This window comes from Ipomoea triloba, chromosome 4 (genome assembly GCF_003576645.1).
Source record: "Ipomoea triloba cultivar NCNSP0323 chromosome 4, ASM357664v1".
Lineage (NCBI taxonomy): Eukaryota > Viridiplantae > Streptophyta > Magnoliopsida > Solanales > Convolvulaceae > Ipomoea > Ipomoea triloba.
In genome coordinates, this window is record NC_044919.1 from 13,213,452 (window position 1) to 13,230,594 (window position 17,143).

Here is a 17,143-nt window from a genome sequence, read left to right on the forward strand (position 1 = left end):
ATAATAATAAACCTTCAAGAGTTGATAAATCCAATAAACAGGTGAGATGAATCTATACATGAACTAATTTCAAACACTATTGCAAGATGTACTGGTGCCGCAAATCCACTTATCAGTTACAGAATTTGGCAGCGTTGGAAATTTGGTCTTCAACAAAATCTCTTCCGTGTCTGGTGAAAGAGGGCATTTTGTAAATCCAATTTCGTCTTTCATCCCATGACCTCCTTGAATCTCCAACAGCGTCTCAAGGACATCAAACATAGTAGGCCTCATATCCTTTCTGGGTTGCAAGCATCGAAATGCCAGCTCTGCCACCGAGGTTGTCATCCTCGTAACCTCGGTATCTGTTCCGAACCCCAAAGATGGATCAACCAAAGCATCATATGTGCTGGCCAGTATCCTGTTCATAGCATAATTTGCCAGGTTGATCTCATGTGAATCTCTATCCATATCCACCGCGGGCATGGACGATATGAGCTCCGCGAGCACGACTCCAAAACTATAAACATCACTCCTATCAGTGAGCTTATAAGACTCGTAGTACTCGGGATCAAAGTAACCGGGCGTCCCTTGAGGCATAGTGGAGACATGAGTGACATCAATGGGGAACAGTCTCGAAAGCCCGAAATCTGCAACTTTCACAGCGAAGTTGTGGTCGAGAAGAATGTTGGCAGTCTTGACATCGCGGTGTATTATGTCGGAAGCGTGGAGATAAGCCAAAGCGTTCGCTGTTTGGATGGCAATGTTGATGCGAATAGGCCATGTGAGGGATTTGTGTTTTGCTCTTTCACCGTGCAAATGATCCGCAAGTGTTCCGTTGGGGATGTATTCGTACACGAGGAGGAGGCTGCTACTGTTTCTGGAGGAGCAACCGTAGAGAGTTACAAGATTGCGGTGCCTTAGCCGAGTAAGGATTTTTATTTCATTTACAAACTGTTCCATTCTCTTGCAATTTCGCTCATATAAACGCTTCACGGCCACTTCTCTCCCATCTCCAAGTTTGCCTGGATAGAATATTGATGTCAAGAATCAGATTTCATAGAAGACAAAATTTGAAGCCCCAAGAGGTGTACGAGTAGCTAGGTAGAGTATGATTCTGATCTTAAGTAAGAAATAATAAATTTAATTATTACTACTTTAGTCGAACTCGGCAAATTATACTGTGGACCATGGCTGATACTGTAGTTGTGTTGAAGGGATACTATAGTTGTGTTGAACGGGAACTGAGTTGTCCATAACAGAGGTCTTTTCATCCGTTCAACACAACTGCAGTATCCGTTCAACACAACTGCAGTTCCAGACGGATGAAACGGCCTCTATTCCGTGCAACTGCAGTTTTCTTTCAGCACAACAGTTCAACACAACTGCAGTATCCGTTCAACACAACTGTAGTATCAGCCATAATGCATGATCCACCTTATAACGACTAGTCGAACTCCTTGCATAGAGCTATTCTGGTAAACTTTACCTTTTATTGTACAATTTGAAGTGCCTAGTGCACCCTTAGCGGATGGCTTATATATGTACTTATTTTTTACATTTGCCATATATTTTTTACTAAAATTTTAATAGGTTGATCTATTCTAATTTAATTTTGAACCAACATATATATATACATATATATATATATATATATATATATATATATATATATATATATATATATATACGCGCTAAGGATTCTATGAAAATAGTATCATAAGAAAGAAATAAGAACCAATAGCAGTTTTACACCTGTAAAAATTCGATGGATCTGAACAATTTTTTTAAAAATGTGGTGACATTTTCATAATTATCATCAACTTTACAAAGCAAACTTGAACACTTAAATATACAATCTTTAACAATTATATATGCAAACCTGGTAAATTTTTTAAAATCAACGAAAAACCTAAATTTTAAATCTAAATCATAAAAGCTAGATCTTAAGTAGTAAAAGTGAACCACTAAATCAAATAAAATTAAAACTCAGTCACAAACTCTAAGTGCAATGCACTTTCGCATTTTTGCAAGTACAATCTTTTAATACTAAATATGTATAGTGTTAATACTAAATATGCAAACCTAGAAAAGTACGAGAATTGCATATTTTAGTGTTCAAATTTGCATGGTAAAGTTGGTGATAATTACAAAAATCTCTCCTAAAGACTTGTTCTCATTTGGTTCAATACCCCTCTCTCTATATATATATATATATAGATTTTAGAGAGAACAATACTATATATGTAAAAAAAAAAGTGAATTAATCAGTTTAATCTCATCCATTTATCTACATTGTTCAATGACTCTTTTTTTTCCCGTTATTTTTGCACCATCGGTCAACCCAAATAAACAGATGAGTATTGATATAGACACACTGCACCTAATAATTTACCATGTACGAAGTAATTTCTCTAAATCTATTAACGGATTGAGGTATAATTGAAAACTTTTTAATAGTGATCGATATTAAAGAAGAGATTTTCAATGCATTTAGATGAAATAAACACTATATTTGGTAGAGTTTATTTTAGAGTTTATATACCTTATTTTAAACTACAAAAAAGGTATAAATTTTGTTTGGTTAATCATGAAGAGATTAAAATAATATTTTATTTTGAAACGCTACACTGAGGCTCTATTTGGCACGCCTATTTGAAATCTAAAGCTGAAAAACTAGTAGCTGAAACTGAAAAGCTATACTAGTAGCTAATAGACTAATTGATTGAAATTATTTTAAACTCCCGATGTTTTTACCAAATACAACTATAGCTAATTCGTAACTTAAAATAAGTTATATGCTCTAAAATACGTTCTACTAAACAGAGCCTAAGTAGTGTTTCAAAATAACCTAGTAACTACTACGGAGTAGTTTTTAAGTTTTTGACTTTTAAAATCTTGTGGTCTAATGACACCAAGTTGTACTTTCACATGGGAGGTTATGGGTTCAAGCCTCGAGGGAATGCTGACAAATTTTTATTTTTATTTTTTTGACTTTAAACTAGCTTATAAGCTAAGTATCCCAAACAAACCAATAATTAAAAATTTATCAATTTATTATATTAAAACTTAATTTTTTTTATAAAAATAAAAGTTCTCCTTTATTAAACTAGGGATGACAATTTGCTCCGTCCCTGACAGGATTCCCGATCCCTGTCCCGATGGGGACGGGGACGGGAATACCCCTCCCCGCCTCGTCCCGTCCCCGAATAATTATTATAATTAAAAATAATAATAATAAAAAATAATAAAATATATATATATATATATATATATATATATATATATATATATATATATATATATATAATTTTTAAAATTAAAATCTTAGTTTTTAAAATTAAAATTACACTAATATAAGATTTTGATTAAGAATTGACTAGGGATGGGAATTCTTCGTCCCTGCCTAATTCCCCGCGAGAGTGAGGACTATTTTCAATTCCTCTAGGATAGGGACGGGGACGGGAACGGGGTCGGAGTTTCGGGGATGGGGACGGGGAGTATACTCCCTGAGTCCCTGCCCCCGCCCCATCCCGTTGCCATTTTCCAATGTAGTCAAAAGTTCTCCTATATTATAACTTTTTTATAAAAATAAAAGTTTATTAATGTAGTCAAATTGTAATGTAAAATGTATGGTTTGCAATGAAATGTTAAAGATTTAAATAAATTATGAACTATACAAAATGTCACTTTTAATTAGAAGATGTCTTACCTCGATAAACAGTTCCAAATCCTCCCTCTCCAAGTTCTTTTGATGGATCAAAATTATTTGTGACTTTTTGAAGCTCGCAGTAAGAAAAGATAGGAACTCCCAAGTATTTACTGCTCCTTTCTACATCTTGTTTTGAAAAGAAGATTGAGAACCCACCAAGTTTAGAAGATTTGTAATGGCGATGAGCAAAGAGCACAACTGAACTCATAAAAATCATCAATGCAAGGCTACACGAAACTGTATTCAAGTAAACTGTTAGTCGAGGTTTCAATTAGGTAAAGATAAGCAGCATTATTATTAAGAATAGTGAAGACGTTCCGGGTAGCATAACTTAGGAGTTACATCCAAAGTGATGGGCTTCTTGCAAGCACCAAACATTGGTCCTCCTACCTAATGAGTGGTTGAATCACTATGATTTACTTCTCCCACTGTCTTATTGGGTTGAGGTGTGAGAATGCCCTAAGAGCGAGAGAAGTTTGACTTTTATGGGCAAGAATAGTGAAGATATTTTCAAATTATGAGATGACATGCAATAAAATCAGTTTTGATGACTTGATCTAACAATTTAAAAAGCATTTGAACGAAAATATAATATCAATTTGGCACGAATGTGATGTCCGGGCATACGAACAATTCTATCTTTTATATGTATAATATTTATATTTATGAAATTGTGAAATTGCTGGCACGAATGTAAAATCTATAAACTGATCTTTGATGGAGAAGACCGACAACTCTAAAGTAAGACAATCTGAAATGCAGCGATCTTTTTACAGATATTTCAAATTTTGAAATGCATCGCACACAACTACAAAATACATTAGATGATATATAAAAATGCATTAAAGATGTTGCACTTCACATTTAAGTAGGTGCACTTCATATATATTATTGTGCAATGCACTTTGTAATGTTGGTCAATACACTTTAAAATTTGAGATATTTAATAATATTGTAATCGCATTTGTTTTCCAGATTCCCTTGGTCTGGAGCCGTAGATCATTTTCAGTTTAGTCCGTGTACATCAATATTTAGTCCCTGTACATCAATTTTGGTCAATTTAATCCCTATACTCTAAGAATTAGAACAATTAAGGACAATAATTTTGGTCAATTTAATCCATATACTCTAAGATTTAGAACAATTAAGGACAATACTTAACACCGTTTATTTTTTCCGTTAAGTCTGTCTACGTGGCGTTGAAATTGCCATGTCACAATTTTGTGATGTGGCATAACACTATAAAATTCGGCCCAAAATGAAGCAAGATTTTGAACCTAAGATCTTGTCTAAACAAAGGACACTCTACCATTGCACCATACGTTCCACTTGTTTTATATTTATTTAATATATATAGTAATACTTTTCTTTTAAAGTACTAAAGTTTCAAAAAGGAAAATGGATTCACAGAATCAGATCACAAAAGGTAAGACTTAACATCCTCTTTTTTGTTTCTCTGGTACGAAATTACACAGAAACTCAACCCTAAAAATTATGGATTCAAGAAGAAGAAGAAAGAATGATGCAATTGAAGAAACAATACAAGGTATGCCATAACTTTAACTCTTTAACTTCAAATTACATTTTTACATCACTTCATGATTGTTCTCATCATCTATGTTCTCATCATCTATGGAAGTTTATAATTTTAATTTTTTAAATTTGTATTGAAAATTCATAATATGATATAAATATGAAAATCATAAAATCTAATATCATTGAACATAAATTTAAAATTTATTTTTATTTTATTTGTAGTTTTTGATATGCTATTTAAGATGTTATGTGATGAATGAAAAGATGACAAATTTGCAAGATAATTTAATTTGACTAATAATTGAAACACACCTATAGTAGATTAGTAGCAATCTAACAAAGAAAAAATATTACTATATATATTAAACAAATATAAAGCAAGTGGAATGTGTGGTGTAGTGGTAGAGTGTTCTTTGTTTAGATAAGACAAGAGGTCTTAAGTTCGGGTTGTTATGCCGTGGACCCAGGTCCATCTTGCAAGGTGGACCTGGGTCTACATTCACATACACTATATTCTACATTCACACATTACAGGATTATATGTTTAGTAACTATACTCTACATTCAAAATTTGTAAACTCTACACATGTCCTATACTCCACATTCACAGTTGCTAGAACTTCTTAACTATATTACAGATTCACACATGCATAACTCTACATTCACGATTTCTATACTCCATATTCACAACTTGAAACCTCCACATTCACACATTTCTGGGCAACTCTACATTCACACAATCATAAATCTAAATTCACGATTTCTATACTCTACATTCACACTTTGAAACTTCTACATTCGCACATTTTTGGACAACTCTATATTCAGCAATATGTTTACTAATTTTTTTTTTTTAAAAAGATGAAAACGACGTAGTTCTGGACCCAGGTCCACATTGCAAGGTGGACCTGCAAGGTGGACCTGGGTCCACAGCATAATTTGCCCTTAAGTTCGAAACCTTGCTTTATTTTGGGCTGAATTTTATAGTTTTATGCCACATCACAGTTTAGACAAGAGGTCTTAAGTTCGAAACATTGCTTCATTTTGGGTTGAATTTTATAGTTTTATGCCACATCACAAAATTATGACATGGCAATTCCAACGCCACGTGGATAGACTTAACGAAAAAATAAACGGTGTTAAGTATTGTCCTTAATTGTTCTAAATCTTAAAGTATAGGGATTAAGTTGACCAAAATTGATGTACAGGAACTAAATTAAACAAAACACTACAGTACAGGGACCTCACAGGTACTTTGACCTTCAAGATGAGTTTATATATATGTGTCTGTGTGGTTTTTTTTTTTCGAGAGAATAATTTGACTTAATTTTATTTAATTTAACCCTTCTATTAATAAGTATTTTTTTTTGAATACTATAAGTAATTAGTTATATCTCTTTTAATTTTAGTAAATCATTCTATTAATAAGTAATTAGTTATATCTCTTTTAATTTTAGTAAATCTTGTGTAGTATGTTTTTAAAGTTTAATCTACCCTTATAAATACTAAAATAAATGACACAATGCTAACAACTAAAAAAAAATATCTTCTAAAGTATTGTTAAAAGAAAATATTCACCTGTTATTGGTATCAACTTCACTTTTGACGACGACTTATTAATTTTTCCTGCAGGTGGAACAAATAAACTATTGGTAAAAAAAAATTTAAATATTATTAATGACATCTACATATCAACATGTTATTGCGATCTAAATGAGATTAGAACAGCCCAACGTTGAGTAAAGGCAGGCTAGGTCATGGCCAGGATCCAATGATGGAAAGGCACACAAAATTCAGTTGTTATATGGTGGACTATGGATTGTGGACCATAGTCACAAAATGATATGCCGTTTCAGTAAGTGAGAGAAACGGCGGTCGTAAGTCGTAAAGGAGCTCCGTAACTGATACTACAGTTCATCTCAAAAGATACTGCCTCACATTTGTTTTTATATTATCGAATGAAACTGTAGTTATATCGAAATATAACTGTAGTTGTGTTGAAATATAACTGCAGTGTATATAAACTTATACTGAATAACAGTTTCACATTTGTGTTTTTATATTATCGAATTAAACTGTAGTTATATCGAAATGTAATTGTAGTTGTGTTGAAATGTAAGGCAGTGTATATAAATTGATACTGAATAACAGTTTCACATTTTCGGTGGTATACTGTCCAATGAAACTATAGTCATATCGAAATGATATTGTAATTATGTTTAAAGGAAACTGCAGTGTATTATAAAAGAAACTGTAGTTGTGTTGAAAGGAAACTGAATAACAGGTTCACATATTTGAGTGTATAATATCGAATGAAACTGCAGTTATATCGAAAAAAAATTGCAGTGTGTTGAAATATAACTACAGCGTATATGAACTGAAAGTGAACGGCGCGGAACGGAGGCCGTTTCACCCGTCTGTTTTCATTAATCAAAACGACGCCGTTTTGATGCATGATCCACAATCCATTGTGGACCGCGGTCCACAGTAAAATTTGTGCACAAAATTGGGATTTTTTTTTAATGAAGTTAAAATTTTATTTGATTATATAAGTGTAAAGTTTGAAATCGCGACTTTAAATTTATTATATATATATATATATATATATATATATATAATATGACCAAGTTCTAGTGCGACCATGTCTTAACGTGCGGTCGGTACAGTCGCACCATTACTTATGCAAAAAAGCACCAATAGTGTTAGGAAACACACAACAAAGTAGTATATACTTACTTGTTATTCCATTAATGTCCGGCTTTCTCTTTTCTATAATCACATTTTGTTTTCCTACAACAAAAGCAAATAGATGATTAATTAAAGTTTTCCTCACAAATATATACAGAAATCTGCTCAAATGTGGCTGCGCCTTGATGACTTCGACTTCAGTAAGTAAATAAACTAGCTTATTAGGATTAAGTTCGAAATAAAATACCACACATCCATGTATGCTTTCTAACTAAATATTGGGACATAATAATATACTTTGGGTTTAATTTATACACATACCTTCTAAACACTTGAAACTGTTGTTGCTATTAGATTGGCACTGGCCTCCTCTATTGTGACAATCTGAACATTCTTTGGACACTTTCCAAAAGATGACAATCTGAGGAGTTAACCTCTCAAATAAGTCATTACTTTTGGTTGTGTTGTCAAATGGCAATTGAATAAGTGAACAATCCTTAGGAACTCTGCCATGAGCAATAGTATCCTGATTTTCTTTGTAGTATAGAGTAAAGTTTCTGCAATTAGAGTAGCTCCGGTATCCTTTAAAATAACTATCCATCTTGCGCCGACTATAGTGTGACAAATTCTTGTCGCATTTGAACAAGAAAAGGAATTGGAAGGAGGGCACCTCAAATGAGATCGAAGACGAATTGGGAAATGATGTTGATGATGAGTTCCAATTGAAAGAATCACAGCTCCGATTCTGCAAGTGATCGTTGAGGATTGGATCGGAAAGCATCACTACATCGGTATCCCCGACTTCGACAGTGTTATATAGCTTGCCAACTAATTCAAGTGTTGGATTGCATGGTTTAGCATTACAATCTAACATTAACAACCCACAATGAGGTAGTGACTTGTTTGTGAAAGGAAAAGTAGGAAGGCTATGGTTGCCACAGAGGAGGAATTCGTTTGGGCAATAAGATTGGGATTTGGTCTCAACTCGAGCCAAGTGAAGAAATATTATGAGCAAATAAATCACAAAGAAGTAAATTGAAATGGAGGGTGTGGGCGTACAGAACTGGTCTCCCATTTGGCTAAGCTACTATGTTGTATTTGTGTTGCCAATTCTTCACTTGGACACACATATATATATGTACCATCAACGTGTTTTATGTGCACATATGATCAAACACGTAATGCATTTGGAATTCCACGAAGCTCAAAATTTTACGATGTAACAATTTAATATATTAAAAATATTTAAAATGTGATAAATTTTGTAATTTGATTAAATTAAATGAATGGTTCAAGCCCTTTCCTGCCTTAAAAATTGGGGTACAACCATAGTCAGACTAGAATCAGATTGTGCCAATGCGATATCAGCCTTGACTCATAAAAAAGTGGACTTCTCCCATATTGGACACATTTCAAGTCATTGTTTTAATATCATGCCCTCCTTTCAATTTCTTATTTATCGTTTTATTAAGATATCAGTGAACCTGCTAGCTCATACCTTAGCTAAAGCTGCAGGCTCTCAGTCTGAGTCTCACTCTTGGGATACTTATCCCCTGATTATTGTATTAATTTATTATTATCAGTTTAATATAGCTAATCTTTTGGTTTCAAAAAATAATGAATGGTTCAATTTTGTTAAATTACAAAATGCATGCATCTCATGTTTTATTATTTTTACTTTCATATTTACGACGCACAAGTAATTAGTTGACTTAGAAAATGCAAAGAAAGAAGAATATTATAGTGTTATTATTGTTAAGTATAAAAAGGGTTTTGTTAAAAAAATAATTGTCAAATTTAATGATAAATGTTGGAAAAGTCATTGAAGTGGAGAAAAAAGTTGCTTCATACACCGTGGGAATGCACTCTCTTAATCTATCATGCAGGGGAAGTCATGTTTCCACACCAACCTACTTGAATACCACAATATTTAAACTTTATTTCATGCATGTATTTTTTTCAGTAATTAATCAACTTTTTTTTGATTGGTTGATTGCCTTTGCGGGGTAAACTTAATTGTTGACTGGGTCAGGGGTCTTCTAGTCAAATATAATACTTTTTGACTTTTTTAGGTGATAAGATATTAATAGTTGATTTGATATGATAAAGTTAATAAATAAGTGTTTGATTCAAACATTAAGATTGAAATTAGAACTGGAATAACATCACTGCTAAAATAATGAGTATATGAAAAAAAAAATATAGAGAAAATATATGTATAGAATTTAGAGAGAATAAATATTTTGTATTGATGAATATTGTTTGTGTACTGTATAATGAAAATTGCTTCCTCTTTCTCGATGTATGAGATCTATTTATATATATTTTGGGCCTAGAGCTCTTCCTACAAAAAATAAGAATCCAAGACTACATACCTCATATTGGGAGTCTTTGTTACATTGAGAATAATAAGCTCTAATCCTACTACATTAGGAATAAAGAGTTTAGTCCTTATTACATCAGAAATAATAAGCCCAATCCTTATTAAACTCCTAAGTTGCTTGGTACTGTGTATCCTTCTTGGGCTTCCTTGATCCAGTTACTTTCTTGGGTTGGTCCATGTGGCCATGACCTAGTATATAACATCCATCATCTAGTCTCCACTTTCTTGAATTTTCGCGAAGTCGATGTAGTATCTCAAAAATATTCTCCGATCCATTCTCCTTTTATAAAAGTCAAGTCTTCTTCCGACCAGTTACTTGCGAAGGCATCTTTTGGATGGGTGTCACCGCCGGTTGGCGGTGCTTTTAGACGCAGCTGTTAAATTGAGCAGTCCCAGATGAAACCCCTAAGTCAGAGTTGAGCATAGGGGCCCATATTACACTAATTGCCTCATTAAAAACCTTAGACTAAGAATAACCTAGCGGGAAAAAACTTAGTTTAGAGAGAAAAGAGTACAATCATAAGCGCAATATTCAACACTTCCTTATGAGCTTTAATATTTGGAAGCAATAGGAGTAGAATGTGAGTCCTCCGAGCATGTAAGCCGACTACCTAGCATTTCAACATCCTGTAAAATTTAAGACACCAATTAAGTGAAAAGCTTCTTAGTGTGATGCACCTCACTAGGTGGGTGTCTTAAGTTAGTTGATGACTCCTAGTAAAAGTAATAAAACTAGTAATATCAACATCTTGCTTCATATTCCCTAACCTACAAATTAAAGATTCAAAGAAAAAGAGTAAATATATATATATATATATATATATATATATATATATATATCAACCAACATTCTATACTTCAATTAACTATCCAGTACTCCGATTATATAATACCTTGAAATTTCTACTAGTATTATTTTCATAGAAATATTCCTACATGTGAAAATTTTTATTTTCGACACCTACAAATATTTCAATATTTATGATTTCCAATAAATTATTTTATTTCTAAAAATTCAGATAAAAATTATTTTATGATTTTTCCAACTCCAAATTATATTATTATTATTTGAACCCAAAAGTCTATCTGAGACCAACCTGTTATCTTTAATGATATTACACTCTATAGAAAACACCTTTAACGTCGATTTTTAGCACTTTTAACGTCAGTTAAAAATCGACGCCAATCTGGCAGACGTTGTATATAAATGATACTACGTCGGTGGCAAAAATCAACGCCGTATGTATTTTTTATTTTTTAACAATAATCAACGACGTCGATTATTAAGGAAAACCGACGTCGTTTAATTTTTAAAAATTAAAAATAATAGGATAATAATCGATGTGGTATCTTATACTTAAAAAAAAAAAAAAAACAAACGACATCGGTTTTTAACCAAAACACCGATGTTGTTTAGTATTAAAAAAAAATAAAAATATATATACCGTCGGTTATCCTAAATAACCGACGCCGTATGTGGTTTTTATTTTTTATTTTTTTAAAAATAATATATGACGTCGGTTTTGATTAAAACCCGACGTCGTTTATTTTTTAATAATTAAATATTTTACGAATCCACCTAAAACCTGTGCAGTAATTTTTACAATTCACATCAAGTTTCAGAACCTGTGAAACAAATTAACATTCAAAATCTCACAATTGATCAAACTAATAAAGTTCTCAATTAATCAAACTAATAAACATCACAAATGATCAAACTAATAAATTCTACAATAACTAATAAGACTTTGAAAGTACAATTATTAACAACAAGTATTTAACATAAATCTCACAATTCATCAAATTAAAGTAATGTATCAAACCATTCATCAATAAAATATTTGCACCATTTGTCTCTAACTTCATCAATATCTTTTTTTATTGTAGGGCAATCTTCCTTTGTCTCTCCAAAACCTACAAAGTCTAAAAGAGATAAAAAAAATTAATAAGTTAGTATTTTAAAAAATATGAAGGAGAAAGATACTTTATTAAATTACTTGCCTTATTCAATCCCTTGTATGCTCCTGAAAAAATGATTTCCAAAATAAATTTCATCACATAATATCCGCATTCGGTAGTTCCTCTTTGTATGACACACTACATTTGAAGTAAAAAATATAATTAAGATTTTATTAATAAAAAACAATAAGATATATATACTTACCGGACATGTAATCCATTTTAGTTGACGACTTGCTTTCTTTCTACCTATTATGTTTGTTGCCTTCAAAGACCTATTAATATAAGACATATATAAAACATACATAAATGCTTGACATTACTATATTAAAAATAAGTATTAATTATATTTATAAATTTACATATGTTTCAATTATATCTTTAATATCTTCACGTGGCTGCTGACCAATGGAATCAAACCAATAAATTTCATGTAATTTAGGACAAATCGCAATCAACATCCAATGCCTACTACAAATAAGAATTTTATTAGTTTATAGTATATTATATATAAGGTATTGTATTTAAAACATAATCAATGCTTACTTGAGAACATATGGGGCTAAATAGTAATTTTTCTTCTCATCATATCCCATGGTTTCATTTATATACTTTATCCTCTCATTTCTAGTCATCAGTTTCGATTGAATCCAATTTGGATCTAAAAAGCCATACATGGCTTGTGATGCCAAACCATACTCTTTATAAATACCCCTACTCACAATCAAAACCAATCATATAAATTACTAATAATTATGATAAATAAAATTAAAACTATTTTGAACAAATAATACTAAAAACATATTACCTTATAAAGAACTGAAAAAGAGAAATATCTAAGGTCTCCATATTCAATAAACGCACGATCTCCAAACTCTCAAGTTGTAACTGTAATCATAATCAATTTTACCCACAACACCACGAGGCATATGCATCACAACATTGTGTTCAAGACTACAAGCAATCTTGTATACCTTTTTGCATGTATTACTCAAAGAATTCAGATCAGCTAAAGTCAATTCATGATGATGAGATTTCACAATTGATTCAAAAGTCAATTTGGTCTTTCCTTTTAACTATGCATTTTAATATAAATAATAATTATTATTTTTAAAAAAGTAAATTATATACTATTTTAAATACAAATATATTTATAGCGTATATACCTTATCAGCTTGAGTACGTAATCCTACCAGCTTCTTTGGCCAAATAATAAATTCCTACAAGCTGAACTTTTAACTGGTGGGGAATGATACTTTTACACGTGGATCAATGATTTTTTCTACGCTCACCTTCACTTGATCTACATTTAGTGCAACCCCATGAACTTGTCCACTAGTGTAAGCTATCCCAAATGCAACTGGACGTTTAGTGGGGACTTCCAAGTACAATTGGCATTGTGCTCCTAACTACATTAATTAATGAAGAGTCATAAAATTTTTTTTTAATAAATAATAATAAGATTAATTATAAACAATTACTTACAACCGGTAAATCAACAATTACTTAAAGCAACATGCACACATATGACATCCTCTTGCCTTGATTGTGCAGCTTGCTGAAGAGGAGTCTGTATATTACTAAATTGTTTCATTATCTTAGCAATCCATGCTTCAAATCGTGCTTCAGCAGCAGCAACAACATAATCAACCATTTGTTTAACTTCTTCTGTAGGCGTCTAAGGAGGACGTTTTGCATGACCAAATACACTTTTTATGCCGTATCCTCCTCCCATGCCTCTAATACTACACGCCCAGGATGCTCATCAGTACCAAGCGCAACAGATAATATATCTTGTCTTCCTGACGCAATGAATTCTCCTTGAGAACCTTGCATCTTGAGAGAATTCTAACATTTATAAACAATATTTAATAATATTTTTTGATATACTCATGATTCTTTAAAAGTAGAATCTGGACCTGTGACAATTCATTTAAAATGATAACCGGATTATCATCACACTACATGATAGTTGACGAAAAAAGTAAATATATAATTAAACAAGTTTATACTTTCTTAGTTATCTTGAAAAAGAAACTTAACCCAATAGGCTAGATTTATTTTCTTTTGATTTTAAGAAACAAAAAAAAAAAAAAAAAATTAATCAGCATGTAGTGCTTATGTACTACATAAGCACCTAATGAAATTAGCTTAGGGGTAAATAAGCACCTATTTATATTTGCGTCAAACAATTGTCACACAATGATGTAAAGGCACAAAAAATTGTGAATTTTTTTTTTGAGTACTACTGACTCTGTTACAATGTAGTATTGTTACTTTCTCAACCTACTGAAGCACAACGAGTCAACAGTTCTCCCATCATCCATGTGGGAGTGTTAATCGGGACACCGGATACCACTTGACCACAAGGCCTTTGGCTGCGAATTTTTTAATGACGTTAAAATTTTATTTTATTATATAAGTAAAGTTTGAAGTCACCAACTTAAATTTGTTATTTAATATTATTTGTCCTAGTTTTATAAGTGACAGTTCACTTTTAATTCTTTTTATCAAAACATTCTTAGATGGTCCTAGTATTATTGTGGCATTATCAATTTTGGTCCTCCGTCAACAAAATCATTGAAATGCTGTTAAATACATGGACATTTCAATCTTACACACACACACACACACACACACACACGAACACACACACAAAGTAGGTTAATCCGCTATTATTTTTATGTTTATTTTTTTGAAAAAAAATCCATAATTGAAAAATGAAATGCCTTTCTATTTAATGAAATTTAATTAAATTGTTTTGTTGATAGAGAACCAAAAATGGTCATGTCACAATAATACTAGAATTAAAAGTGGAAGTTTTGAAAAAAAAAAAAAGACTAAAAGTGGACTGTTACCTATAGATCTAGCTATCTAGGAATCTAGGACCAAAAATAGAATTAACTCATGTTGATATTTTTTTCACATAATGGAGATAACTTATCATCTCTTGCCTCATTAGAAATTAGAAAATAATATTGAGGAAGTAGATAGAGGTTGAGAGTTTATGTGGTAGAATTCTTATTTTAATTAGTTCACTTTTTTAATTAGCCTGTTTGGTAACATAGTTAGTTTATAAGCCAATTTAGGTTTATTTGACCACTATTAGTTGTGTGACTTGGTTAAAAAAATCAATATGAGTGTTCAATAATTAGCTTTTTGTAACAACTTATTGTTCAAAAATGCTAAAATTCATAAATCATAAAGATGCTCAAAGCAGCTTTTTCGGAAAGCCTTTTGAAAATATCATCATTTTGCATATTATCAACTATTAACTAACAGTTACCAAACACTTTTCTACAATCAACTAATGTTATCGATTAATCAAACCGATTAACCCAATCAGCTAACAACTATTTGATATGTTGTTTAAATCTTATTGAAATCACAGCATGATGTTGTTTAAATGTTATTGAAATCACAGCATGATGTCGTAAAATAGAGATGTTGTTCACTCCTATCCTCTAAATTCTTTAACCATGCCCTTCCTTTAAATTTCTTTTGGAATTGTTCAATCTCTATATAATCATGAAACAATACGGAGTATAAATTTATAAAGGAAAAAAGGGTCAAACGAGCCCCTAAACTTTACCTAAAAAGTAAATTAAATCTCTAAACTTTTAAAAAGTGTAATTACGCCCTTTAACATGTCAAATTGAGGCCATGAAGCCCAAAAATTGATAAATAACTTGTTATTGCAGGCCATTTCAGTTCAGACATCAGCCCAGCAAAAATCGACGACCGATCGTCGCCGGTCACCTTCTCCGACGAGGGCGACTAGTAAAGGTCGTCATCTCCGTAGAAGGCAACCTTTCTGGTCGTCTTACTAGTCGCCCTCGCCAGAGAAAACAACCTTTTGGTCAGTGGTGATGTTTTCCAGTAAGATTTTACCAGTAATAATTTGCTAGTTATTTTCAAATTTGACTTATTTGACCAAAAATAACATGTTTAAAGGTTTAATTGTACTTTTTAAAGTTTGGTGCCTAATTAACTTTTGGTGTAAAGTTTAGGGATCTATTTGACCATTTTCTCATTTACGGAGTATAAAAGAAAAATCATAAATTTAACCAAATATTTTGTGGCTTAGTACCATCAACTAATTCAATATAAATTTCTCATAAGTTGACACATGAGAAATGCAATGCTAGAAATTTGATAAGAGAGAAAATTGTAATTTATGCCCCTCTATAATATACTAATTATCAATGTCACTTCTAAATTATTAGTGGTGTAAATGTTGCCCCTCAATTTTTAGAAATGGTACATATATTGTCCCTCATGTGTTGTAATATTGCCCCTTATGTTGTATGGAGAGGCAATATATATACTTTTTTTTAAAAATTGAGAAGCAACTGATACACTCCCATTTGTACCGATTTTACTTGTGTTTTTATGTAGGGTTTATAGTAAATTGTGTGATAAAATATTGTGTCCAATGGTTATTTCCTTGTTTTCATATTTAAAATGGTATAATGCTTGGTTTAGATGTTTTTGATGTGTTTAGAAGTGCATTAGAACCATTTGGGAGCAAAAGCCAATCCAAAGGAGCCAAAGAGTTGTAATTCCCGCTACCATGGCGACACCTCGGTAATCGGACCATATCTCAGCCTAAGAATATCCAAATGAGGTGATTCTTGAACCATTGGAAAGAAGACTTCAAGGGCTACAACTCTTATGAAGACATCAAAGTGTGGTTCAAAAGGGAAAAGGGTCAAAATTAGGCTGCAAGTCGAAACTGTGTTGCAGACATTTATTTTGTAAATATTTATGTTTGGGGTTGCCTTCAATGACAATTGGAATAGCTTATTACTCCCTTGAGCTATTCAATAAACTAGAATGCTTATTACTCCCGTGAGCTATTCTTGTCAAAAATTGAGAAAAAGAAG

At 31.9% G+C, this 17,143-nt stretch overlaps 2 protein-coding genes across 2 annotated transcripts; both read right to left on the reverse strand.

The window, feature by feature from the left end:
- Positions 1 to 69: 69 nt before the first annotated feature.
- Positions 70 to 4,069, reverse strand: LOC116015830 (LEAF RUST 10 DISEASE-RESISTANCE LOCUS RECEPTOR-LIKE PROTEIN KINASE-like 1.1). The gene is made up of 3 exons (XM_031255996.1): positions 4,006 to 4,069; positions 3,692 to 3,889; positions 70 to 1,004 (listed from the first exon to the last, which is right to left on the reverse strand). The coding sequence occupies exons 1-3, from the start codon at positions 4,067 to 4,069 to the stop codon at positions 70 to 72; spliced, it is 1,197 nt and encodes a 398-aa protein (XP_031111856.1).
- Positions 4,070 to 6,776: 2,707 nt separating this feature from the next.
- Positions 6,777 to 8,975, reverse strand: LOC116015831 (LEAF RUST 10 DISEASE-RESISTANCE LOCUS RECEPTOR-LIKE PROTEIN KINASE-like 1.1). Its single transcript, XM_031255997.1, has 3 exons — positions 8,237 to 8,975; positions 7,964 to 8,017; positions 6,777 to 6,853 (listed from the first exon to the last, which is right to left on the reverse strand). Exons 1-3 carry the CDS (start codon positions 8,787 to 8,789, stop codon positions 6,777 to 6,779), a joined length of 684 nt encoding a protein of 227 aa, XP_031111857.1. The 5' UTR covers positions 8,790 to 8,975.
- Between the last annotated feature and the right edge of the window lie 8,168 nt (positions 8,976 to 17,143).

Excerpts from the sequence above, each read along its gene's own strand:
- LOC116015830 (XM_031255996.1), bottom strand. The coding sequence starts at position 4,069 with ATGTTTGGTGCTTGCAAGAAGCCCATCACTTTGGATGTAACTCCTAAG. Across the intron at positions 3,890-4,005 it reads TAAGTTATGCTACCCGGAAC|TTGTGCTCTTTGCTCATCGC; the intron begins GTCTTCACTATT and ends TTATGAGTTCAG. Across the intron at positions 1,005-3,691 it reads ATTTGGAACTGTTTATCGAG|GCAAACTTGGAGATGGGAGA; the intron begins GTAAGACATCTT and ends TATTCTATCCAG.
- LOC116015831 (XM_031255997.1), bottom strand. The coding sequence starts at position 8,789 with ATGTTAGATTGTAATGCTAAACCATGCAATCCAACACTTGAATTAGTT. Across the intron at positions 8,018-8,236 it reads CAGTTTCAAGTGTTTAGAAG|GAAAACAAAATGTGATTATA; the intron begins GTATGTGTATAA and ends CTTTTGTTGTAG. Across the intron at positions 6,854-7,963 it reads GGACATTAATGGAATAACAA|GAAAAATTAATAAGTCGTCG; the intron begins GTAAGTATATAC and ends TTCCACCTGCAG.